At 50.0% G+C, this 26,938-nt stretch overlaps 1 protein-coding gene across 1 annotated transcript; it reads left to right on the top strand.

Annotated features, from left to right (window-relative positions):
• The first annotated feature begins 8,522 nt into the window (after nucleotides 1-8,522).
• Nucleotides 8,523-26,865, top strand: NT5C1A (5'-nucleotidase, cytosolic IA). The gene is made up of 6 exons (XM_030539268.1): nucleotides 8,523-8,731; nucleotides 19,649-19,816; nucleotides 20,827-20,956; nucleotides 22,177-22,299; nucleotides 23,945-24,129; nucleotides 24,449-26,865. The coding sequence occupies exons 1-6, from the start codon at nucleotides 8,591-8,593 to the stop codon at nucleotides 24,812-24,814; spliced, it is 1,113 nt and encodes a 370-aa protein (XP_030395128.1). The 5' UTR covers nucleotides 8,523-8,590; the 3' UTR covers nucleotides 24,815-26,865.
• Nucleotides 26,866-26,938: the final 73 nt, after the last annotated feature.

The following is a 26,938-nucleotide window of genomic DNA, read 5'->3' as shown; positions in this document are numbered from 1 at the left end:
GCATGAAGTGGTGGCAGAGCTGGGCCTAGATCCCAGCAGTAGATCGGCATTTCCTCTCGGTGTCCCCTCTGCTCCATGTGTGTGAGCACCGCTGGTAGAACTGTCCCAGAGCTGCAGCTTGATTATGTATCTACCTTTCCAATGCTGGATTCTGCCTTGGCCCCAGAGGCTCACAAACTTTGCAGCACCAAGGGCTGTCCTGGCAGCTTGCGGCCTCCCCCAAGTGCCACACCCACATACCCATATGCCATGTTCACAATGGGTACAGCTTGTACCAAGTTATCACAAAGCTAGTTTATGTGATTAACGTCAGTGCCTGGGCTCTGCTTTCCACTGCTCCGTCACCCAGAAAGGAAGCTGTGTAGGTCTGGAATGCGACGTGAGCTCTGGGTTAGCCTGAGCAAGCGATGCCAGCAGCCCTTTGCCTCTACCTGCCCCGGCTCTTGCTTTTCTATTTATCAACAAGGAATCCCTTTCCTAAGCTGAAGAGCCTAGAAAATGAGGAGATGCAAGAAGCAACAACAAACCATACCGACATGGGAAAATTCTTGCATTTTATATTTGTTCCTCTCACGAGCAGTACAGGGATGGGACCAGCTGTGTCCCCAAATCCCTTGCTCTGAGGGGATGGCGCAGCATCCTCCAGCTGGGAGATGTTTTGATGACCTCTTAGGATCAGCTATTCCAAGAGGCCAGGGTACCACTGCCATCTCCATATTCTGTTTCAGATGCCAGGGTTCCTGAATGGAAAAGAATTAGGTAGATGTAGTTGCTCCACTCGTGTATACCACCTGGCACAACAGCAGAGCCTGAGAGCAGCCATCAGCTTGGTCCCCTATTATGATTATTGCAGTAGTGCCTAGGGACCACCCGAGAATGGAGTCCCATGGTGTTTGTAGAGTACCTCTTACAGGTTGAGAGAGTCCCTGCCTGCAAGATTTTACAGTCTGATCTGGGTCCAGGGCTGTAGTGTGACTTCTCATGCCCAATCCCTCCTCTCCCAGTCAATTTCTCCATGTAGACACTCCCTGAAACAGGTATTCCAGAACAGCTCCCTGTGTGGACACTACTCTGGAAGACGTGTCACTTGAGACTGGAATAATTAGTGATCTAAAGCAGAGTAATCCATTGTGGCATAAAATCCCCTTTATTCTGGGATTGAGCATCCACACAAGGAACTACTGCAAATAGTCTATTCCACAGTGGCTATTCTGGTCAGTTTCCCCATGTGGCCAAGCCTGCTGCAGCTTTAAGTCCTGCTCCTTCACCCTGCCTGAGCAGTGCTCCTGTCACACAGACTGTGCGAGGGAGCTGGCAGGGATAAGGAACCGCAACAGTGTCCCACGCAGGAGAACCCAGCTCAGTTTTCCAGTCCTGGCCTTGCTCGCTTCACTGACTTTCTCTGTAAAAGAAGGGCCGGGGCAAAGGCTCCTTGCTGCCCACCCCCAAAACTGGGCACGAGTTACTCTAGAGGATAGAGGGAATGCAATTCTTATGGGAGACGGCAGTTGTCTAGTATAAATTGGGAGTTGCGACCACATCAGGCAAGGCCCAAGGAAGGGCAGGCTGACATGCACGCCTGCGTTTCCCTTCGCAAGGAATTGATGACAGACACTGAGGTGATCGGAGACAGTGCTGACTGCAGCCCAAGAAACCACTGAAAGGCCCGGCCTGCTCTCTTCGTTGAGCTCAGCAGAGTTATAACAGATCCAAGACGGTCGAAGGAGCCCCAGCAGGTTGACGCTAGTGTGCGGCTGGCAGGACCTGGCTCAAAATTCCTAACAAAGGGGATGACTGAGCAGGTGGGAGTGGTGGAAGCCTCACCTGCCTCTGGGAGGTAGGTGAGTATCAGCCCCATTTCACACATGGCAAAACTGAGGCCCAGAGAGATTAGCGGCCTTGCCTGAGGTGAAGCAAGGAGGCAGTGGCAGAGTTGGGATGCGACCCCCAGCAGCCCTGACTCCCTGCTCTAACCACTTGACTGTGCTTCCTTCCTGAAAGGACACGCAGACCTGGAGCAAGGCCCCAGGGTGCTGGGGGGTAAATGCGCTGAGCCTCCTGATGGGACCAGCATGTTTTAGCCACCCCCCATCTGCCCTGTGGAAGGAACCTCTCTGTTGTATGCGGCTCAGTAACCAGACCTGCTTGTGGGGCTCTCGTTCCACTAGAGGGCAGTGGAACACCCACAAACAGGGAGTTTTCTGAGTCATGCTGCCAGGTGCCCTGCAGCCCACTCCTCTCCAGCTGGGCCACTTTCTCGCTGTCATTCCCTTTCGCTCTCCTCCGCCTCCGTTTTTTAGCTTGCAATGAATCGAGGGCTCATGGGAGTTGTCAGACAGTTCTGGGGCCAGAGGCGGTGCCAGTCCCCCCCCCACCCGCAGTCAGGAAGGGCCCGCAGCACGAGCATTCTGCTCAGATGCTGCTGAGCTTGCTAGGAAAGGACTGGTTGTCATTTGGACCCTGGGAACTGGCTGGAGACCTAGCAAACTCATGTCCCATGGGGGCTACCAGACTGTCACTGCATGGTACCAACATCCAGTCATTGCTAACCTGGGTCGGATGAGAACAGTGCTCTTGTATGTACAGCTCCTAGCGCAGTGGGGCCTGGACTATACCTGGGGCTCCTAGGCACGACTACAACATAAATAGCTATGATAACAGGGGGGAGGCTCCATTGCTCATTGGTGAGCCATCCCCTACTTCTGCAGTTCCCTGTTTTTTTGTTTTTTTTTTTCCTCTTCCTCTTGGCTGCCTCATTCTTCCTTATATTTTGATCTCTTCTTCCCCACACACCCCACCCCATCACAAACTTGTTAAGATAACGACCGAGCCCTGGTTTTTAGGGAACTCTTGTCGTATTAGCATCTTAAAAGACTTTTAATTTTTTTTTAAATAATTTTAAAAAGGGTCCTGGCACATCTTCAGCAGCAAAGTGCCCCCAGGGTTCCCTGCAGGGTGGGTGCTCAGCCTCACTTGGAAGCGTGGAGGCAGGCTGACTTGACAAACCCTGCTCTCCCCCCGGCTGTCACTGTCCTTTTGTGCTCAGTTCCAACAGCGCGTGCGGCGCTGTGCGACGAAGGGCCTGATCCTGAGAGGAGCTGAGGCACTGCAGCTGCCGTAGGTGATGGAAGCTGTCAGCGCTTGGCAGGGGTCAGGCCCAAAGAGTCGCTACCCCAACGTGTTGTCCATCTAAACAGAGAGATGGACAAGCCTGGGCTATGGTGGCATTTTTCAGAAACTCTCCAGCAGTAGCGCAGCTGGCAGCCCTAGTGTAGATGAGGCTCAGGTGCCTTTCCCACTGTCACCTAGAAGACAGGCGTTAAATCAGTTGTTTTCAAGCTGTGCTCTCTGAACCCTGGGGGTCTGCGCACTATGCCTAAGACTTCCAAAGGGGTCTGCACGCTTCTGTCTGAAATTTTTTAGGGATCCACAGACGAGCACCACTGAGTTAGATGATAGACTGGTAAAAAATACCTGTGCTCTCATTACACAAGTGCTCCCCCTGGTGGAGCTGCACCACAGCTAGGGCAATGGAGGGAGACAGCTCTGCGACTGGATATCTTGTCTATGCTGCAGTTTCTGTTCCTGAGGGGAGAGCCCCAGGGTGCTACCCAAAGCCAGGGTAGGGGGAGCTTGCCTTCTGCTCGGGGAGCTTGGTACTTCACTTCCCAGGCTCAGGAGCCCCAAAGGGAGGTGACAAAGACTGGCTGCTGGGACACCCACTCTGACTGTGCTCTGCTTTCTGGGCTGGTGCTGCTCAAAGCAGGCAGCGTGCAGGTCACGGTGGGTCCCTTTACCTGGCCAGCTGGCTGGGTCACGGGTGGGCTGCAGTTCTATAAGCTTTGGGCATGAATACGGGTTAGGGATGGGGTCAGGAGAATGTGAAAGCTTTGCCCTAACAAAATAGTCTCCTGAGCATAGCGGGGGCTGAGGCCGGTTAGATGGGGTCGCCTTGGACTTTGCAAGTGTCTGGGGAAGGAGAAACGGTACTAATCCCATAACTGTGTTATTCTGTGTGCAGGCCCCAGCCCTCGATCCTGGTAACGAGCCAGTGATGCCATTAGAAAGGGCAGTAACTTGAGCCTTGGACTGGAATAGCTGGATCTGTGCCAGGAGGGATGGTGAAGTAGCTGTCTCTCTCAGTGGCCACCCTCCCACTTCTGCATGAATGTACATGCTGTGTATGGAGACTGGCAAAGCACTTCCTGGGGTCCTCTATCAAGGCTGAACTGTTACCAAACAGCCAGAGAGGATTTCCAAGTAGTTCAGGATCAACACAGCACGGGAGCCACCTCTGAAGCCAATGCTGTTCTCTGGCAGCACCCTGTGCAGCACCGTGGTCCCCAGCCTCAGGGGCCGGTTAGAACATGAGATGCAACAGTGCCACAGGTTTTGTCCATTCCCTGGTGCTTCTAGCTAACAATGAGACAGCAGGCACCTGCTGGTCTGATTAGCCCCGGGCAAGCAGCTCTGAATATTAATTGCTGGATAAAATATTGTGCAAAACACACATCAAATGGCTTTGTCGCATCTCACAGGCAGGAAGGGCGAGTCCTGGTGCTCGGCCAATGCCCAGTCCTAAAGGAAGAGGATGGGATCCTTGACAACAATCCTTTGCTACACTCAAAGCCCATAAGTGGGGGTCCTGACTAAAATGCCTCATGGCTGCCAGAGTGTAAATAGGCCATCACCCTCGGAGCCCTGTCAGAGACAAATACGATTCACCTAGCACCTGCCCAGCATGGCGCTGCCCATGGGGTCTGGGGCTTTATCCCCTGCGTCCATTTGTCACTTTAGCCCATTTTGCCTGATCCAGTAGCAGGTTGCTGTATGGTGGGGTGGGTGTTGTCTCTCCTCGTGCCTTCCTGCCAGGATTGTGCTTTGTGTCGCTCAGTTTCCATCTCTAGTGGATGGGCCCTGATTCTCTCTCTGGTCTGAGTTCTACACATTTTACTGTGATGAGGCTGCTGGGCCATGCAGGCCTCCCTAACAGCCTGGTTTGTTGGATTTTGATCTGTTCTTCCACAGGTCTTGATCTAGTGCCTTGAGCATCATTCAGTTTAGGGGGAGGTTGTTTGGTTCCCTTGGTCTGAAGTGGAGCTGGGCAGAAAATGGGATTTCTGTCCCACAGAAAATTCTGACATTTTGAAATCTTTGTGCCAAATCTAGATGAAAGGTTGAAATAGTCACAGAAGAAAAGATTCTGAAGCATTTTGCTTTGGAAACCTTGAAATGACTGTGTTGAAATGAAATGTTACAGCATAATATAGAATGTTATATAGTCAACTATTTATCGGATTGTCATTATTTATAAACGAGAAAGTTGAAATGAAACACTCCACTTTGATTTTGAAACTTTTCTGTCTAACGTTTCACCAAAGTCAACAGGTGCCCAGGAAACACTTCGATTTCCATGAAACAGCATTTTCTAATGGAAAACTTCGGTCTCAATTGTTTTGACCTGCTCCAGTCTGAAAGTTCAGTGCAGCTGAGACTTCGAAGTGACCTTGTCTAGGGGCGGGGTAGGGTGTGGATCGGTTCTAGGTGAAGGGGCGTTTGTTGTTTCTGATAACATTACAGCAGAAGCTGTTTTCTTTTATCATGCGTTCAGCATGAGGGGGAATCAGCCTCCTCTTGCTCTGCAGCATGGATTCAGTGAGTTCCTGGTTGTGTTTCTTTGCACAACTGTAGGGAAAAAGGGTTCCTCTTACAGTTTGTCTCAAATGGTGGGTTTTTTTTAGCAGTTAAAGTTGGGCCTCACACTTCACTCGGGTGGGCCGGGTTATATAAATGAATCCACTTGGGAGATGATTTATTAGCTAATGAATAAGATTAATAATTCCATTCACTAATGCACAGCATAGTCCCCCCTGCAGGGACTCAGAGGAAGAGCGGGTGAATCCTAATGAGTGCACTGCAGCGTCTCCATCTCAGACCACCAAACCATGGGTCTGTTTGTCCCCAAGGAGCCTGCTGGAGGATGATGGACTCGCGCTGTTCCCACCAGGGGTTTCAAGTCTCCCTGACATTTACCCAGCCCTGGCTTTGCACCAACTACTCTGGATGATTTACAGTCCTTTGCGCTCCGCCAGCAGGACTAACCTGTCATTCATCAGTTTATCAAAAGGTGGGCAGGTCTCTGTCAGGGCCAAGAACTTGATCACCTCCCTGGCTCCCAGATTCACAGTGTGGGGTTCCTCTCTGGTGCCCCCAGACAGACTCTCACCAAATTCTAGTTTCCTGTCTCATCCACCCTCGAGATTCCAACCTTTCCTCTGCATCCCTGTTAGGAAAAGCCTGACCCATCTCTCAGCCTTCTCACGCCTTGACTAGCACAACGTGCCTGCATCTCACCTCCCCCACATGTCACTGCTTAGCTCTTCTTCCTCTCTAATGCTCCAACCACAGCACCCTTTCTTCTGCAGCACCAAATTGAAGCACCTCCTCTCTTCCAGGGCTTTGCATAACTCCACCCTACGTAGGTAGGGCCCTAGCCAAGGACTTGGCAGACCCAGGTGTGATTCCCAGTTCTGCCACAGATGTCCTGTGTGACCTTGGGCAAGTCACTTAGCCTCTCTGGGTCTCAGGTCTCTGTCTGTACAGCAGGGATAACCCTCTTGCTCACAGGGGTTTTGTGAAGATAAATACAGTAAGATAATGAAGCATTTGGGGATCGACTGCTGTCAAGCGCTACACAGAGTTCGAGATTATTACCACCATTTCAACCCTCCTGCTCCTTTGTACCCTGTCTTCTACCTGTTCCCTTTACCTCCTTCCCCCACTCTCAGCTTTGAACCATCTTTCCTGACATCCTATATTTTGGGAGCACCGTCCTGTCTCCAGGCCCCAAGCACCCTTCCTCTCTCACTTGGGATCTTTCCTTGAAACACAGTCCATTTCCCAAGTATCAGGGGGGTAGCTGGGTTAGTCTGGATCTGTAAAAAGCGACAGAGTCCTGTGGCACCTTACAGACTAACAGACATATTGCAGCATGAGCTTTCGTGGGTGAATACCCATTTTGTCAGACACATGGATCTGCTGAAGTAGGTATTCACACACCCCCCCCCCCGGAAAGCTCATGCTCCAATACGTCTGTTAGTCTGTAAGGTGCCATTGGACTGTTTGTCCATTTGCCAAGTCTCCTACCTCTCTCCTCGATCCCTGGGCATCCCTTGACCATTGTTCCATTTATTGTATCCATATGAGTTAGCCAAGGCCCCTGCCCCAAGGAGCTAAGATCTTCAAAGGTAATTAGGCTCCTCACTAGAGGTTAGAAGCCTGAATAGCTTTGCAGATCTCGGTCTTTTCTTAGCACCCCCGAATACCCTTGCACCCCTCTCTTGAGAACAGCAGCTGTAGCCCCCAGGGGCTCCAACAGGGATCAAGGCCCCTCTGTGCTTGGTGCGGTGCATGCACATAATAAGAGTCCAGGGCCTTACAGTCTAAAGCAGCCTCATTCAGCCCTCAGGGGTTCAGGAGCAAATCAGTGCTCACCGTTACCCCCAAGAGCCCCAAGTCATTGCTTCCTTTACTCTAGTACCAGATAGTCAAAGGCCCTGTGAGGGGCTCTCATAGATCCTAGGACTGGAAGAGACCTCACGAGGTCATCTGGTTCAGTCCCCTGCCCTCATGGCAGGACCAAATACTGTCTGGAGCATCCCGGATCGACATTTATCTAACCTACTCTTAAATATCTCCAGAGATGGAGATTCCACAACCTCCCTAGGCAATTTATTCCAGTGTTTAACCATCCTGGCAGTTAGGGACTTTTTCCTAATGTTCAACCTAAACCTCCCCTGCTGCAGTTTAAGCCCATTGCTTCTTGCTCTATCCTTAGAGGCTGAGGTGAAGGTTTTCTCCCTCCTCCATATGACACCCTTTTAGATACCTGAAAACTGCTATCATGTCCCCTCGCAGTCTTCTCTTTTCCAGATTAAACAAACCCAGTTCTTCCAGCCTTCCTTCACAGGTCATGTTCTCAAGACCTTTAATCAGTCTTGTTGCTCTTTTCTGGACCCTCTCCAATTTCTCCACATCTTTCTTGAAATGCGGTGCCCAGAACTGGACAGGATACTCCAGCTGAGGCCTGACCAGCGCAGAGTAGAGGGAAAGAGCTGCAGGAGACCCATTCAAGCGCCGCTTGCCTCCAGATTAGTCTGAGTATCACCGCTGGAAGTAGACAAGAGGGGAAATAGAGGCACGGGCAGCATGTGACTGGCCCAAGGTCGCAGCGTGGCGGCCCCAGAAGAGGAACCCAGGCATCCTGCGCCCCAGCCAGGTGCCCTCCCATTAGCTCGCGCTGCCCTGCCCGGAGCAGGAAGGGCACTGCCCCCGGGCTGCAGCACCGACCCCCCGAAGCTCAGCCCAGCCTGGCGCTGGTTTCCAGCTGCAGAGCAGGGCTGCGCCGGCTGGGAAGAACCCGCCAGGCTCCAGCGCCGCACGGGTTAAGCCAGCTGCCCCCTCCGGGCTAGGCGCAGGGCGGGCGGCCCTATAAAGCGGCCCCCCACCCCTCCCTGGCTGAGGCGCGCGCGCCGCTCCGCCGCGTCCCGGGGAGACCCAGCAGCGCAGCTCCGGGCTCCGAGCCGGGGAGATGGAGCCGGCAGCCGCTGGGAAAGGCTCGTCCGCGGGCGGCCAAGCGGCCGGCGGGGCGCAGGAGGCCGGGACGCCGCAGCGCTGGGAGGAAGCCAGGACTTTCTATGACAGCCTGACCCCTAAAAAGAAACCCAAACCAGTAAGAGCCTTTCCTTTGCTGGGGGCTGGGAGCTGGGGGGGCAGCAAACCCTCCCCGTGCCGGGAGCGGGGGCAACCCCCAGGATTTGAGCCACCTGACATTCCTCCCCAGCCCCACCAGCACCTGTTGCATCGTTCTGCTGCTGCTGCTGCGATGCCTTTGCAGGCTGGTGCCCCACCTGGGAGGATGGTGCCCTGAGCTAGGTTGCTCCTGCCTTGCTGAGCTCCCCCCCCCACCCATCCAGCAAGGCGCTCCCCGGCTGCAGGGCAGCTGCTCAGCGCAATGCAAGATCCGCTGGGTGCATGTCACAGGCAGAACGCGCTGGATATTCCACCGTAGCCCAGGCCCAAGCTTGATCTTTAACCCCCCTTATCATCCCCGCTGGGTACCGTTGCTGGAGTGATGGGGGACCCCTGTGCCCATGTAAAAGGGGGTGGGTTGAGGATGGGTGACAGCCCTAACGCTGACTCTCCTGGCAGCTCCAGTTAATGTCAGTTGAATGCGGCTGCTTCTGTTCAATCTCATTTGTCTGTGCCCTTAGTCTAAGAGCACGGTGTTATCTAATAGGCACTGATCTGGCACAGGTTTAATAATAGAAACTCCCACAACCAGCAGAACCTCCACAGGCACCTTGGGCTGGAAAACAAGGTGGTCAGGAATAAACGTCCCTGCAAGCTGCTTGCTTGTTAAACGCCCTTTCTAGGGTTCTTGCACCTGCCTCTGGAGCATTAGGTACTGGCCACTGACGGAGAGAGACAAGGTCCTGGAGCCAATAGACCCCTTCGCTGGTCCAGTCTGGACATTTCTGTGTTTATGGTCCTGCAGCCCTGTCTCCTGATAAGCCCTGAGTGCATGTTATAGGGGATCCTAGCTAACACTTCTGTTTCACACCTGTAACCTCAGGTGTGAACTCGGACAGAGAGAGACTTCGTAGGCTGGAGTTCTGTGGAGACCTGCCAGCTCTGGGCATTGTCTCTGGCAGACACGTTCCTTAAGTGGAAATCTTGTTTGGTTCCTTGAATCCTGCAGATGGAGGATGGTTACTGGCTTCAGCCTTCACAGCTGTAGTGGGAACTGAGAGGGGATAAGCCAGCCTGGGTTATAACAATGATCCTCTGCCCCTTTCATGCAAGGCCCTCAGGCAGCTTCAGCCATTAATGCAACCTCTCAACACCCTCAGAAGTGGGGAATTAGTATTATTATCTCCATTTGATAGATGGGGAAACTGAGGCAAGGATCAGTTAAGTAAGTTGCCCACAGTCACCTCCAGTCAGTGGCAGAGCTGGGACCAAAAGCCAGGAGTCCTGATTCCTAGTCCTGGGCTCTGGAAAACACTTCCTCTCTCTGACCACATTGCCAGGAATCTTCTCTGTGGGATCTGCCATGACTCCACGCCTAGCTCATACTCGTGCTCTGTGGGCTGGTTTCAGGCAGGCTGGGAGGTGCAGGTGCCAACAGCCATGCAGAGAGCTTTCTTTGCAGCTCTGTTGTGCTCAGACGCAGCTGGGCACATCCTGCGAGGCAGCTGTCACAGCCCATGATGAATGTGTGCAAGGCATTTCCCTGTATTATTTATATAGTGTTCTGAAAACCCATAAGCATCCCAGCCATCGCAGTGAACTTTAATCTGACCCCCGAGCGCTGAGGGGGGGACAGGGATCTGTGGTCTGTTTAAGAGATATTTCTAGGTATCAGTAGTCTGTCTGTCATCTGTTCTGTCCCTCTGTCTGCCCGCTGCCTTCGCAGGCCCAGGGAAAATGCCTGTCCTCTCTGCTCTTTGCTGGGAGTGGTCTCCGTGTCAGAGCTGGGATCCTGGAATGACACCAGCTGATCCCACAGCCCTGCTGCTTGTTGGATATAAGACCGGCCAGGAGAGTTGAGTGAAGAGACTCGGCGGCATCTTCCAGTCCCGAGAGCAGGCGGGGAGGGGGCTGATGATGCTAGTAGTGAGCCCTTGATTTCCATAACCGCGGAAGTGAATGTGGAGTAGGCAGGAAGAGGGTGACGTCCTGGGGTTATAAACAGCTAATGGGGGTCATGAGTGCATTAAATTGGGCCCAGAGGCACCTAAGCTTTGAGGCCTCCCATAAAGCATCATTCCATCCAGCCCCCTCCCCCTCCTGCTTCCAGGCCCCTATCTAGTCTCTTCCTCCCAATTCCACTCCTTTTCAGTGCTCTTCCCTGGGGCCCCTGTAAGCCCCCCCCCAACAGTGTTGGTTCTCACTGCTGCCTTGGGTCTCCCTTCAACCACTAGGGCCGGCTCAGGAATTAGACCCATCATTCCATAATGCTTAAAATGCCTTTTAATGGCCTCAGAACCCTCTCCAGTGACACCATGTATGAGAACCAAGGGGTGAAAATTATCCATCTGCAAATAAAGTACAGGATCAAGGCAGCCTCTGGGAAAACTCATTTTCCCTTCAAGTGCTGCTCCCCTCCCCTCTCTCCTTAGCAGAGTCCCAGAGCATAACTGTCCCTTTGCCCCAAGTCAGGCTGCTCCAGCCTTTCCCTGCAGAATAAATCCTCTTCACCTTCCTCAGAGGGCAGATCCCTTATCCATGTCTCTAAAGGATCTGAACCCATTTGTCTTTGCTGCCATCTGGTGCTGATGCTGCCTGCCCTCCCCACTCTCCCCCTGACATACAACTGCTCCCAAGATGGGACCCTGGAACTAAATCCTCCCTGAAGTGTTGGAGAAGGAGCTGGAATCCAGTGCTGGAGCTGGATGCAGATTTCACACCAGTTCCCTAGCTCTCTAATGGGCCAAACCAGATTCAGGCATCTCTGAACTTGGAGGGTCTGAATTCAGATTGACGTCTCAGTTGTGTTTGGTCAGGTCCATTGTTACCCAGAAGCCTTTGAGAACTGCTCTTCAGGGACTGATGGGTGCAAAGTGTCTGGAGATAGGAAAGAAACAAACTCCAAAGGTCTGGGGGCACCTGCTGCGAAAGAGAGTCAGTGAGAGTCACTCACAGCTACGCAGTAGTGTTCCTGTTACAGTTTGGGGCTGGGCTCAGGGATGGCTGTCCCCTAAACTTCTGCAACTGACATCCCAGAGAGAGGGTTTTCCTGAGGGTGCATTTGCAATCCTCAGCGTGACACCAACACAGCTCCAACCTCAGGTCATATTAATGTTTCATCATGTTTGTGTTCATCAATCTAGGTCCAGATTCTCAGGTAGGGTAACCTGGATATTGTGACAGCCCGGTCTTGGCTGACACGCCAATGGCTGAACCGGCGATCTCCAGAGCTAAAAGTGTGAGCTGCTCTGGCCTGAGCTAAACCCTTCGAAGGGGCACTATGACAGACTGTGGATCAGACACAGTCTGGGCCCTGGAACACACGCTCATCGGTGTTGAGTTGCGCCAGCTGAGGCTCTGGCCCTTACTGTATTAAAAAAACCCCACATTCATTCAGTAGTAACAATTGATGACTGTGTTACCTTAACACAGTTTTAAAAGAGAGCACGTTTTCATTCCCATGGGGAATCTGGCGTTCAGTTCTGCGCCCCTTGTGATCAGAAGGTTATTGACAAACTGGAGGAACTTCAGAGAAGAGCAAGAGAAACAATCCGAGGTGTTAAGGCACTTACAAGGAAAGCATGAAACGCCTATTATGGTGATGGTCCCCAACGGGGAGAGAAGTTTGCAAATATTTGAGAGAAGGATGAGGGATGACTTAGGCTGGCATGAAGGTAGAACCAGGAGAAATGAGGGGGAAATTAAGAAAGGGAAAATGTAGGGTGAATGCCCAGCGAAACTTCCTGAGAGTGAGATGGTGGAATCGGGTCCCAGAAGAGGGGAAGAATGACTAGTGCCGTGCCCAGTCCTGTTTTAGCTGATCCAAACAACAGGGCATTAGACACTAGGGAACAGACACACCTTGGATGGAAGGACCTTATGGGTTTTGTCCTGTTAGTGGCCTTTCAGATCAGACTGCCCACTCCTGAGCTGTCCTCGAGATGCCAGGCTGGACACCTGGAGGCTCTCAGGAGCTGCCCAAGGCCATGGCATATGCCCACTGAGTGGCAAACACGAGATGAGCCATAGCTGGAGATACCAATCAGGGCAGCGCTTTGTTCTGCAATGCTCCATTTTCCCAGGATGCCGTCTGCCTGCTTCTCGATTCATCAGCTTCAGTCTCGCCTGCTCCTTGTGTATGTTTAAGGTGTTCTCTGTCTGGCTGCGCGGGACGTGTCTCCCTCGAGCTGGGATTTTCCCTCCATTCCTGTGAAGTTCAGGGATCTCTGCACGTTCCTTGGTACCAGCATGGGAGCCAGCACTATATATGTTCCAAAGTCCTGTAGCTTTGCTAACTGGAAGTCATATCTCTGGTCTCGGTTTTTGGTGGCATCCAGGATTTCCGAGACTTGGCCATCAACTCTTGGAAGGGTATTTAGGACTTGTAACCACAGCAGCACTCATGTAACAGGATTAGGTGACCGGATTAGAGGAGTGCCATCTGGTGCAAGGTTTGAAGCTGGCTTTGCCGGAAGGGATTGCTTGCAGTTATAAATATGAAGGTTGAAATACATAGACTTCCTGGAAAACCTGGCAGAATTGTCTCCTCAGCCCTTCATCCTTTCGAGGAGGATAAAGCAGCGCTGGGTCTTTCAGATGAGACCTTCGTTCTGCCTGTCCTCGGAGGACGTTAACGCTGTCTTTAAGAATATGTGCCCCCTGCCCCCTCTCTGGGATCCTGGCCAAAATTCCTGCACTGTGTGCCAGTTGGCCATCATTCTCCACCCCAGAGTTGGCTGCATTTCAGCGGTGCTGAGTATACATAATCTGAAGTGCTGTGGGATGAAAGGCACTATAGAAATATACAATATTATTAGTTTTAATCATTCCCCCCACCCAACATATCTCTATTTTTATTTCTGTATTTGAAAGTGTTTTTATTTTAATGTAACTCTCTGTTTAGGGCTAAAGCTTTTCTAAGAAAATAAAAACTGTGCGGGAGGGTAGGGGCGACTGGTAAGGAACGATGGGAGCTGTTGGCTTGCTCACTACATGACTGGTGCATCCAAGGAGATAGAAAGTGCTACTGTCATGTGTACAGATGTGATTGTACAAACCCCAAATCACTGAAGCTGCGATAGTGGCTTAAAGGAAGCAGGTACTTTCCAGATCACTAGCCCAATGCCTGCTTGGGAGGAGGATTAGACATACATCTGCAGTCCCCAAAGATTTAAATCCTCTTTTAGCATCTTTCTGCATTGCACTGTTTGTTGATGGCTAGTGCTTCCTACCTGGTTGCCCTTCTGTCTTCATCTTAAGATGCTGAGTCCAGACATGAACAGAGCCCTAGAGTGCAGCACCATCTTCCCCTTCACTATCTGCCTATAACATTTCTGATAAGCTCTTTATTAATCCTCTGCTGATGGAGCCTTTGGGCTGATCCTCCAGTGGCAAAGGAAGAGGGTAGAATATCTGACCTTTTTTTTTTTTTTTAAACTCCAAAATGCAGAATTCAGTTTGATTCAGCTCACCAAAGCCCCGAGCTGCTTTCCAGACTCCGTTTGATGAACTGGCATTAATTGACCTTGAATAACCTTGAATGCGGCTGTGAGGATAAACAGTGTTTATTCTGAACTATTCAGCCTCCTGGCCCCAAGGATCCCTACACCAGATGAAAGTCACTGAAGGTCACGCTGGGATGGGATGCTGCGAAGGGTCCCGTGTGGTCTGACTGCGCATATGAACTGTGGCTAGGTGGTCGCTAAAGAATACAACTGTTTATAAGGAGGAGAGGCAGTGCAGTCTAGTGATTAAAGCACAGGCATGGGAGTGTGGACTCCTGGGTTCTTTTCCTGCCTCTGCTCCAGGATTGCCATATGATTGTGGGCAAATATCTTACTCTCCAAGCCTTGGTTGCCCATCTGTAAAGTAGAGTGAAGAGCTGACTTCCCCCAGACGGGAGGGTGGTAAATACAGCAGGTAAAAAAATAATCAGTGGAACAATCTTCTATTAAAACTGCAGTTTTATCAAAATGGAAACGTTTCTTGGGGAATGGGCTGGTTTTGTGACACTTCTCGGTTTTCTGGGAGAGCGAGGGGAGTTGAAACATTTCAATAGTGCCACTTTGATTTCATTTGGACTTGTATTAAAATGTGAATTTAAATATTCTGTTAACGTGTAAAAGTTGCATTGAAGTGACTTATTGAAACATTTAGTTTTTTACCTCCAAAATTTTGATTTTGGGGGAGATTTGTCTTGTGGGAACTTTAACATTTCTGACTTTGCTCTGAACTGGAACAAAATGTTATTGTAACTGTCGGCCTGTCCTGCAGAAGGGGAATTCTGCTAACTGACCAGCATGAATTGTGACGCTCAATTCATCAACATGTACGGTCCTCCTATAGCCAGTGTTCTAGAGGTGCAGAGTATTATTTAGCAGGAGTGAACAGGATTGAACAGGGTGGAAGTCTGGTGCTGGACAGCTCTGCCTGTCCACTGCTACCAAACAGCAGGGGGATATGCCAGAAATGTACGATGGGATACAACCAGGTATCTGGCTTACTGATCCATTTCTTGCTGCATTTATTACCTCTGAAGTTTACCCCTTGGGGAGGCTTGTATCTTTAAATAGCAAGGAGAGAACCTGGAGCGTCTTGAAAACAGCTATGCAAGATGAGTGTGTCAGTGGCACATAGACATACAGCAAGGTGTGTGCAGCACAGAGATACATGCATGTTTGACAGCAGAGCCAGATTTCTCTGTACCATACCATGCCAGCCCCAGCGTCTTTGAAAAGGCATGTGGAATGGCTTTGCAGAGCCCCATGGGTTTGTCTGATCAAACTAAGCTGTTGTGACATTCACAACACTGACCCAGTTTCATCTTGCAGGAAATTCTTAAACAGCTATTACTGGAGGATGCATTTTCCTGCTGTACATCATGTACCAGGAAACAGACACACATGTCCTATAGCCCGACTTGGTTTACCCAGAAAACTAATTTAGGTAATAACAGCTGTGCCCCTGAACTGGTTTAACTGCCAAAGGCTAGTGACGAACTGACCCGGGACCTCTAATAGTTATTAATTAATATCTTAGCTCATAAATGACCCATGACACTGGAGTTATTAATGCAAATTAGAGTTAAGAGCTGGCCCATGACTAGTTAATAACTGACTCAAAGGCCCCCTGGGTAACTGATCTTAAAATGGCAAATTTGCTACTATTTGCTACATGTGAATTATGTATTAGGTGTGCTATGCTACTAGGCCAAAACCCTGGGCTAGTGGGAGAGAATGAATTCTCCCCTCTATCTTAGGTTCTTGTATGGTCCCCCATGACTGTGATACCTGAGGTCCTGGATAGTCATGCCAGCAAAGCCCAGGAGAAGTCATTTTAGGGAACAACAGTCCAGGCACATCCCTGCAGAACAATTGATCCCAAATCCTCTCTGGCACATCTGTGAAGCTCGGAGTGCTGGAGAGGAGAATTTGTCCCATTGTTTTAGCTATATTGAAAGGGTCCTGTTGGTTTCAGGTCACTGCCCTGGTGTATGAACACTGCTTAGGGACACTTCCACTGTTTATTGTCTGCAAGGCGGTTTTCTGGGCTGTATAATTACCTTGAGCCAGCCTGGCCGCATCTGCCAAAATCACTCTGTTCGCTGGCATTGATCCTGCTGAGGGACGAGTAGGTGGGTTGTGTTAATGCTCTGAGGCAGGTGACTCTTCCTCCCAGCTGGGTGCGAGAGAGGTGGGAGTAACACTCTAGGGGTGGTAGAGGATCAGGGCTGAGCAGGCTGGAGAAGGCCCAAGCCTTCAGAGCAGCCGAGCCTGCTGAGAAGGAGTGAGCTAATCTTTGTTCTCGTGTTGCTGTTTTTAATAAAGTCAAATGCAGGGGGAAGTTTGGACTTTGCAGAGCGTGTGGACTGTGTCTGTATAGCAGGCTGGGAATGACACCAGCTCACCTGCCTATACCAACAGCAAAATAACAGCAATATTGGCCAGGACACTCTCATAAACAGGAAGCCTTGAAATCAGAGCTGAAATAAACTGAGAGTAACATTGAAAATCTCACCCTTAGGCACTTTTGGAAAAGGTTTTTAGGCACCTAAGTGCCTAAATCCCATGGGAAGTGCCTTTGGAAGTCTTGCTAGCTGCCTGTCTGAATTGCCAAATACCTGAATTGCTTTGAAAATCTGGCACTTAAGCACATCACTTCCTAAACTCCATTGGCTTTCAGGGAGACTTATGCTCTTTAAATGCTCAAATGACATCTGAAAATGGGACTGAGACACTTAAATCACTTAGGCGCTTATGAAAATTTAGCCCCTACTGGGGTTGGGCCCATCTAACACACTGTTCCGTACTGTCTGGTTTCTAGTATTCACTGTCTCCATATAATAACCCCTGCGCTTTGATATCCCCCCAAATCTTAACCTCTGGCCATAGGTTTTCATCCAGGTTCAGCCCCCCAAACCTCTTTACATGAACTCATGGGAAACGGCATGCCGCAGTTCACTGTCCACACGCACTCGCCTTTCAAATCGACTCTGATAACAATGGAACTGGGCCCTTTGCTGGTGCCTCACGATAAGCAATAGATTGTTGTAGCCCGGCCATGTCATGTCTCTCTAATATTGACTTAAACTAATAATTCCTAAATAATCTAACAAAGAGTGGGATCAGTCAAGCCAATGCACTCAGCATAATGCATCAGTAATACCTTGCAATCAGCTAAACTGCTGTGTCCCGGAGCATAAAATCCTTTACCCGTATGCCTCTGTACGTGCAAGAGATGCCAAATTCAGATTTTCGGGGCTGCCTTGGAAACGCAGTGGGCCCAATTCTGCTCTCAGCTATGCCGCTGCAACTCCGCTGATGCTGCTGGAGTTGCGCTGGTGCATCTGGGAGCGGGGTGTGGCCCAGTCTTTCTCAGGACAAAGAAACACAAGAGGCTAGATTGTTCCCCAGCGCCCACCTGATTTATTGTGTTGGGTTTGTTGCCAAGGAGTGGGTCAGAAGTCCATGGTGGCGGCACTGTTAGCCACAGCAAGCTCAGCAGTTGTCTGACCTAGGATTCAGAGATTCTCTGCCAGTTCCGGCCCTCTCCCCCTGCAGATGGTCTCTGCGCTGGAGGGAACTCTGAAGGTGTTGGAGGGTGTCTCATTTAAAATTTCCCCACCAAAACAAAGAGGCCAGGCTGGTTTCCCTGTCTCAAATGGAGCTTTCCTCCTCCTCCTCCTGGACGCAGCTAAATCATGGGTGGCAGAGATGACTTATTCCCAGAGGCCATAAAAATTCTGCTCAGGAGCCAATGTTTGCTTTCTCTGCGAGTGCACAGTGTCACGGGCTTTGTTGCAGCTGAGGAGGGATCAGCTTTGTTAGATTCTTGGCAGCACGTCGCTGGGCTGCCTGCAGAAGAGTCACCGTTCAGGCTTCGCTTCCAATTGTTTTGTCAACCAGCGAGTTGCCGCGGAGGAGCCATTTTGCTTTTGAGACGCCACAAGCACATCATAACTTTGCCTCCATGGCTGGCGTGAAATTAATATCCTCTCTCCGACTCAGAGCTGAGAGTGTAAACGCCTCTGGGGGGAGATGGTGTCTTCATCCCCTCAGCAAGGTGCCAATCCCACCTCCAGCATCATAAACGTGTCAGGGCCCAAGCCGCGCCTAATGGAAGTCTTCTTGATTTCTTCAATAGGGTGTAGCTCAAGCCCTTAAAGATTAATAATGATTGCTAATCAATGGTGGTTTGGCTTACCCTGGACTTACAACACCTGTTCACTGCCCTCCATCCAGACACAACAGCCTTCCTCAGGCGTTTTCCAAGCATTGCTGGCAGTGGCTGGTTTTGAAGCCTGGGACAAAGTCTTTATAGTATTTCAGTTCTGGCTGACCCAGCACAGTCTGTGATGGTTTCTTCCCAGTGTTGATGGGAAGCTCCAAGCATTGCTCTACACTGGCTCAAGTGGTTTTCCGAACTCCCTCCCTCAATGCAGTGCTTAGTGTTTTAAAATTACACTTGCATCACCAGTGCTGGGCACTTGGGGGACAGGTGCCCCATGAATGCTAGAATGACAGGGGAATGGGGAAGATACTTCTATCTGTCGAAGTTTTGCAGCATCACAGGAGACACAGCAGTTATTCTGTTCATTTGATGCCCCTGCCATAACTTCATAGTTAGACACACCCTAAGGATCACATTATGCCTGGTATAATCAGGTGCCATTCATGGTCTTCAGCTGAATTGCACTCATGGACACCAGGTCTGAATCTGGCCTTTAATGTCAAAGGACACTAGATGCTGCATAAAACCAGGAAGCAAAACCCCATCACATTCTATGCAAGATGGCCCCCAGAGTTCCTTCAGCTGGAAACATGGAGAGTTTTTCAGCAGTTGGGTGAGTGTCAAGTGACCCCTGATGAAGAGTGCAGGGAACGGAAATGTCTGGGCTCAGAGGGGCCATGGGACTGAGGAAGCTTCTCCTAGAAATCTCTTAGCTTGGAGAAGCCCTAGAATGCAAGGAGTGCAAATGTCCCAGCTCAGAATGCACTCTGGGATGAAGTGCTAACAAGCATTGGCTGCCTGCCTATAACCTTAAAGCAAGCAATATCGATTTGTGCATGATTCCCAGCACACAGTCAAGTGAAATGGAGGTAATCTGTCTGTGTGACTCTTGGGCCCAGAGGGCTGTGCTAGATGGAGTTTAATTGGGAGTGAGAAGATTGGGATGGGTTTGTTTTTAATAGACACATGCCCAGTTCCTACATTCTGATCGAGAGAACGATCCAGAACTGATGCTCCTAGACTTTGGAGAGGGGTGGACCTGGTGCTCCATTTCTGGCCTGGCATTTGATGATACCCCTACACGCTGGAACCAGGTCCATAATCCTGTGACCAAGGATGGAAAATGTATGTATTAGTGATGCAATTTCTGTCTCTCTCTGTCATGCAGCCAAAGCCTGAGAATGCAATAACAATTGCAGTCTCCTCACTGGCTCTGTTCCGCATGGAGGAAGAGCAGAAGATTTACACAGAGCAAGGGGTGGAGGCATATGTGAAATACCAGCTGGACCATGAGAATGAACCCTTCCTACCCGGCGCTGCCTTCCCATTTGTCAAGGTGAGCACCATTGCTCCAGCCTCCTGAGATCCTTTGCTAGGGTGACCAGACAGCAAGTGTGAATAATCGGGCAGGGGAGTGGGGTGGGCGGTAATAGGAGCCTATATAAGAAAAAGACCCAAAAATCGGGACATCTGGTCGCCCTCTCCTTTGCCTTTCCAAACTCCCTCACCACCAGAGCAAGGCACAAGGACTTGGGCTCACGGTGTCCTGAATAAAACTGAAGGTAAACACCAACCTTAGAGAATTCTGCTCTCATCACTCTGGTATCAATCCAGAACAGGTGTAGTGGCTCCAATGGAGCTACTCTGGATTCCCACTGGTGTAAGAGAGCAGAATTCAACTCAAAGAATCTAGAAAACCGAGGGAGAGAAGGAAAATACTCTGCGAAAGCTTTAAGGGCAGTGACTTCCACTGGACAGCATGGATTAGAACTGAAAAATTCAGTTTAGGTAAAAATCTTCCCAACTGCCGGCTTTTCAGATGTGCCCAAGGAGTCATGAGCTGTCCTTGTTTTGTGTCATGTAGAAGATTTGATTAGACTCTTCCTCTGCCTTTTGAGGGCCATGAAGGAAGGAGATACAGGTACTCTTCTGACAGGGCGGTCTTCTCTGAAAGCGCCAGAGCATCAGTATTTCAGAGAGAAAGCAAAGGAGTAGTGGATGGATGAATGGAATATTGGCAAGAATATTGGCAAGGAGTAGCTAGTGCTGTCAAATTTATTTTTAAAAGATGAGAACTTAGGAGACACGTGCATCATAGGGAAACAAATTGCTAACTTTCTTGAGGGACATACCTAGATGGGTTCCAACCAACCTTTGGTATCTCTGTTCATAGCTACACAGATAGTAGTAGAGGGCAGATGGGAACACTTTGACTATAAGCAGATAAGGCCACATGTAAATCAGTGGGCATCAGGTTTCAACTCTCTCCCGCCCACTTCTCTTGTTAAGGAGCATGTGCCTGAGCTGGTGGCTAGATCACTCTTCCCTCTTTCTTTGATCTTGTAGGCCCTTGAAGCTGTCAACACTCAGTTGCGAGAGCTCTACCCCGACAGTGAAGAACTCTTTGATATTGTCCTCATGACCAATAACCACGCCCAGGTTGGGGTCCGCCTGATCAACAGCATCAATCATCACAGTAAGCACCGAACGACCCTGAGCCAGAACCACTGAAATGACCTGGGAGCTGGTGGCCACTGGGTCTTTGGTTAGTGGCTGTAATGGTGGAGAAGCTGGAGGGCAAAGCTTTATCTTCTGTTCCCCCTGCTGTTCTGTTAAGCCACCCAGCAAGCCCCAGTCTCCTGTGGCTTAGATTAAAGATAGTTGTTAACGAACCCTCTCCAATCTTCGAGGGTACCAATCAAATCCGATCCAGCTCTGAATCAACCTTGGTTCTGGTTTGGTAAATGAGGATTTGGCAACATCAGCCCAATTTTGGGCCATCTCTTCTTGGGGGAATTAAGCCAAAATCAGAGCTTATGCCATTCCTGGGCACTTGGATGGAACGAGACCTGGATCAAACCACACTTGGGTACGTTTCAGGATCAAAAGCCATCTGATGAGGTTCTGCCAAACTCAGACGAATCTTGATTTTGCCATATGCCTAGTTTAGATCTGAGTTCTTGGAGTGAATAACCCTGGGAGTGGAAGGAATGATGGGAGGGTATAGAAGCAGTATAATAATAATTAGCTCTTGTCTAGCACTTTGCGTCAGTAGATCTCAAAGTGCTTTTACAAGCAGGTCAGTGACATTATCCCCATTTTACAGGTGGGGAAACTGATGCAAGGGGTGGCAAAGTGATTTGCCCGAAGTCACTCCGCAGGCTAGTGGCAGAGCTGGGATTAGAGCCCAGGCCTCTTGAGTCACAGCCTAGTGTCTTGGCCACTAGGACGCCCTGTCTCTATGTAGGTCAATATTGAATCAGTACCACATGCCCCCTTTGGCGCTTTCCTGTGTCTGGGAGGAGGGTGGCTCACAGGAGGACACTGCTAAGTGTAGTGTGGTGCAGGGGCTCGGTGAAGGGATTACTGACAGGTGTCAGGAAACAGATGGCAACAGCTACTAGGTAGAAGGCATTGTGTCCTAGCAGGACTGCTGTGCCAGCATCTGTGACAGGGCTGGCATGAGCATCACCGTTGTCAGCAGCCATGGGGTCTCCACCCTTCTGGGGGCCAGGCAGCCCTGGGCTCATTTGCCATCTCTTTCTTCTGGCCTGGCGTCAGAGGGGGAGCAAATCCCTCGTCTGGGTCACTCCCCCACCAGTGGCAGCTGGGCTCCCTGCACGCCATAGGTCTAGATAACAGCCTGGGCCCTTTCTGGGCCGTTCCAGCTAATTTGGTGTGTCCGTCCATCCTCAGATCTGTTCATCGAGAGGTTCTGCATGACGGGAGGGAACAGCCCCACTTGCTACCTGAAGGCCTATCACACCAACCTGTACCTCTCCTCTGATGCCGAGAAAGTGAGTGAGGCCATAGAAGAGGGTGAGTCTAACGGTCAAACCCTGTGTGGTAGCGAGTGGCGGGCCCAGCCCACATCACACCGCTCTGGGAGAGCGACATGAGGACCTGCCGCCCCAGGATCTTCATCCTCTGGGTCTGTGCGGCAGCTGGGTAGTGGGGGCGTCCCACACCCTGTCTTCATCACAGCCCTGCCCTGTCATAACATATTCCCAGATTTGGACCTTAGCGTCCAAAATATGGGTGTTAGCATGAAAACCTCCAAGCTTAGTTACCAGCTTGGACCTGGTAAAGCTGCCACCACCCAAAAAATTAGAGTTTTTTGGGGCACTCTGGTCCCCCCAAAAACCTTCCCTGGGGACCCCAAGACCCAAATTCCTTGAGTCTCACAACAAAGGGGAATAAACCATTTCCCTTCCCCCTCCTCCTTCCAGGTGTTCCCTCCCTGGGTTCCTGGAGAGATACACAGAAGCAAGCTCCATGAATCTAAACGGAGGGACTCCACCCTCTCCTATTTCCAGTCCTGGAAACACAAGTACTTCCCTCTTCACCCAGAGGGAATGCAAAGTCAGGCTAGTAAATCTAACACACACAGATTTCCCCCTGACTTCTTCCTCCCACCAGTTCCCTGGTGAGCTACAGACTCAATTCCCTGGAGTTCCCCACTAAAGAAAAACTCCAACAAGTCTTAAAAAGAAAGCTTTATGTAAAAAGAAAGAAAAATACATAAAAATGGTCTCTCTGTATTAAGGTGACAAATACAGGGTCAATTGCTTAAAAGAAATATGAATAAACAGCCTTATTCAAAAAGAATACAATTCAAAACACTCCAGCAACTACACACATGTAAATACAAAAAAAAAAACATATAAACCACTGTCCTTTCTGTACTTACAACTGGGAAACAGAAGATTAGAAAGCAGGAGACAGAAATCCTCTCATAGCCGAGAGAGAGTACAGGCAGAAGACAAAAAAAAAAGAACTCAGACACAACTTCCCTCCACCCAGATTTGAAAAAGTCTTGTTTCCTGATTGGTCCTCTGGTCAGGTGTTTCAGGTTACTCCTTTCCAGGTGTAAGAGACATTAACCCTTAGCTATCTGTATATGACATGCCCTTGCTGAGGTGATGGGGGACCTCTCGTTCCCATGGAGACAACAGCATCTGCTGAGCTCTATAGCTTCTCAAAGTGCAGGTGGGCTGCTCTCCTCAGATGGCTGCTGGATGGATACTGACTCCTTCCATGTTGGTGGGAACGGCTGAGGTGCTGAAAGCACCTGTAAGTTGTGCAGCGACAAATGATAGAAACCTATGTCAATTCTGCAATCTTCCCCTCCCCTCCCCACACATCCCCACATACTAGATCATACCCAGGGCTGTGAAGCAGCAGGGCAAGGAGGGAGACTGGCATCTAAGCAGAGCATTAGATCCTTCATCCAGAGGCTTATGTCTTCACCTAGGTATCTAAGTGCCTCTGGCTTTCCTAAATCCTGATATAAGGGTCCAGATGCAAGTGTTCAATGTAAGGACCAGTGTTGGCCTGTCTCTGCTCTGTGTGTGTCCAGTTCTGTTGCTCGGCTCTGCGGAAGGAGGACCTGGGAAGCACAGGGGGAGAAGATGTGCCACCTGTCACTTTTCTTTCTCATTTCTCTCCCCACACACACACGAAGGAATCGCTGCGGCCACCATGTTCAGCCCCAGCAAAGACGTGAAAGTGTCGGAGAACCAGCTGCGGGTGGCATTCGACGGGGACGCCGTCCTCTTCTCGGACGAGTCGGAGCAGATTGTGAAGGCGCACGGCCTCGACATGTTCTTTGAACACGAAAAGGCTTACGAGAACAAGCCACTGGCCCAGGTAAGGCCAATTGCCCCCCTGACACCCTAGCCCCAGGAACCAGTTCTGGGGCAGGCAGTGCTGACTGCTCCAGCAATTCCCACTCCATTAACCCTGAGCACAAGCCAAGGGGGCAGAGTGGGATGAGGCTGATACTGGGTTTCCGAGGAGATGGTTGTGAAAGACAAGGGAATTCAATGGGAGTTAGGTGCCTAAAGACCTCTGAGGATCTGGGCCTTGTTTCTTATATGCTTGGCCGAGACAGGGCCTTTCGCAAAGCATGGAGATTGGGGAAGGGATGAAGGTAGCTATGAATGATAGTGTCTCTTTGCTTGGGTAGGGGCCGCTGAAAGGCTTTCTGGAATCTCTGGGGAAGCTGCAGAAGAAGTTCTACTCCAAGGGTCTGAGACTGGAGTGTCCAATTCGCACCTACCTGGTCACTGCCCGGAGCGCTGCCAGCTCTGGGGCTCGTGCCCTAAAGACTCTCCGCAGCTGGGGACTAGAAACTGACGAAGCCTTGTTCCTGGCCGGGGCCCCCAAGGGGCCGCTGCTGGAGAAGATCCGTCCGCACATCTTCTTCGACGACCAGATGTTCCACGTGGAGGGGGCAAAGGAGAGTGGCACCATCGCAGCCCATGTCCCATACGGCATAGCACAGAAGCAGAGGCGGATGACGCAAGAGAAACAAACCAAGAACAGCAAGTAGCATTTCTGGTGGTGACTGCAGGTGCTCACTGGTTGGGTAGCTACCAAACCATCCCTGACCAGGGCACCAGGCATGGATTGATATCCAAGTCTGCAGGGGCTGAGCGTCTTTGTTGATTAGTATTGAAGCTGCAGGTGCCTTGTCTGGGTGGGATGAAGGAAAGGTTTCCTTTTGCCTGTGTGTGTTGCACTTTATTGACTGTCTCTGACCCTCCAGCCCCGTTTCACCCTCCATATCCCCTGCATAAAGGTAGGAAGGGTCAACCAAGGCCTAAACCCACCTCTGCTACCTTTGCTCCTGCATCTCAGCATCAGCCATTGCTGACTTGTGCCACATTAGCTGTCACCTCATCTCCACACCTGACTAAAAACCCTCATGCCTAAGCCCAGCAACAGTCATTCTGATCCTGCTATGCCTCCTCTGTGTTTCCAGGGCCCATAAAAACCCAGAGGTTCTCACGCTTAAGTTCTGCACCAGATGTTGACCACAAAGCTTGGAGAACTTAAACCAAAACCCAGCCAGACTTGATAAGTCTACAGGAGGGGGGACTTTGCATTGGACAGGATCTGTGAGAACAGGGCTCCCCTTCTGTGGATCTTATATTCCAATCCAATTTAAATTTTTGGTGCTTATTTAAAAAAAAAAACCAGGGAAATTCCCAGTCCAAGAGCTTTGATGTATTAAAAGAAAGAAGTCAAGGCTGACTCATAGACTCATAGACTCTAGGACTGGAAGGGACCTCGAGAGGTCATCGAGTCCAGTCCCCTGCCCTCATGGGACTGGACTCATGCCCTGACAATGTGTTTCAGTGGAATCCATCTTACATGCAGGAACAATGATACACTATTGTTACAAAACGTTTACGGTTTTAAATTTTAAACAGACTGGAAATGAGGTTAAGGGATGCAGCCAATTTCCCACCACTGTTGCTGCACCCACCCAACCTTCAGTTTATCCACTAATGTTTGAGAAAACAAAGACTGGTCAAACTCTAGATAGGAAAATCTCAAGCCCTATTTCCTAGTCAGTGTTTTGGGCCAATATGTTATGGCCCAAATTTGGGTGCTACTATTAGATACCTAAATCCATAATTGACACCTGGGGAAAAAAGGCATCTCAAGCTGAGCCTCTGAAAATTGAGCCACATAAAATCAGAAGCCATTTTTCAAAATGTGGCTTCCTGACCTCTGGACCCAAGCTGAGAATATGTGTAAGTTGAAAGACAGTCCTAACCTATGGTCGGGGGGTGGGGGGTGGGGAGAGACAGACATTTGCTTGAAATCGACAATTACATCAGCTGAGAATTTGAGCCTGAGTCTTTTGTTAACCATAGCAAAATTCAAGTTTCATTCAAACCGAGGCCACTGTGCAACTGATCATCCTTCTCCTGGTACTTTCCTAAAAGCTGTGGTTTCTCCTGAAGTAGAAAGATGCTGCTAACACAGTGGAAAAGAATTAAATCCCCAATTCTGAAAGGTTTCAGAGGGGTAGCCATGTTAGTTTGATGAAATGGGTTCTAGTCCACAAAAGCTTATTCCCAAATACATTTGTTAGTCTCCAAGGTGCCACAAGGCCTCCTTGTTGTTTTTGCCAGTTCAGAAAGGAATCAGTCAGAGAGCTATTCGGAAAGCAGTGTATGGAATTCACTCAACAACATTCTTACGTGAAGGTGCAGATTGGAGGACCGATAGAAGGTTAAAGATCATTTTAAAAAATACTCCTTCCCTGTGGTGGCGTTTTGGTAGCACAAGAAGCAATGCCCATAGTTAAGATTGCCTGGCACACACCATTATCAGACAATGTTTTAAATTGCTTATAATTTTACCAAATTTGGACCTTTCATTTGGGCTGAAATTTTCCACATGAGGTGACTGCCTCTGGCTGACTTTTTTTTGCACATTTTCAGTTAAAATGGTTTGACCATTTCCAAGGATGAGATTAGGGCTCGGGTTATTATATATTGACTGAAATAACATTAACAATCAACCATACACTTCACCACTTATCCTGTTGGTTTGCTCCTTGCACTAAATCTTTCTTGGACAATGAAAGCACTGGTACTTTTTTTTTTAATCTTGTTTCACGTTGAGATTCACTCTGCTGCCATGTTGGGGTTGCTGACAC

The sequence above is a fragment of the Gopherus evgoodei genome, chromosome 20 (assembly GCF_007399415.2).
Source record: "Gopherus evgoodei ecotype Sinaloan lineage chromosome 20, rGopEvg1_v1.p, whole genome shotgun sequence".
Taxonomy (NCBI): Eukaryota; Metazoa; Chordata; order Testudines; family Testudinidae; genus Gopherus; species Gopherus evgoodei.
Note: the sequence above shows the minus strand (reverse complement) of the source record. Positions and strands in the feature narration are given on the sequence as shown.

What these genes read in the sequence shown, in the direction of transcription:
- NT5C1A (XM_030539268.1), top strand. Translation starts at nt 8,591, where the DNA reads ATGGAGCCGGCAGCCGCTGGGAAAGGCTCGTCCGCGGGCGGCCAAGCG. An exon ending in CTAAAAAGAAACCCAAACCA is followed by an intron (nt 8,732 to 19,648) that starts GTAAGAGCCTTT and finishes TCTGTCATGCAG; the next exon opens with CCAAAGCCTGAGAATGCAAT. An exon ending in CAACAGCATCAATCATCACA is followed by an intron (nt 20,957 to 22,176) that starts GTAAGCACCGAA and finishes GTCCATCCTCAG; the next exon opens with ATCTGTTCATCGAGAGGTTC.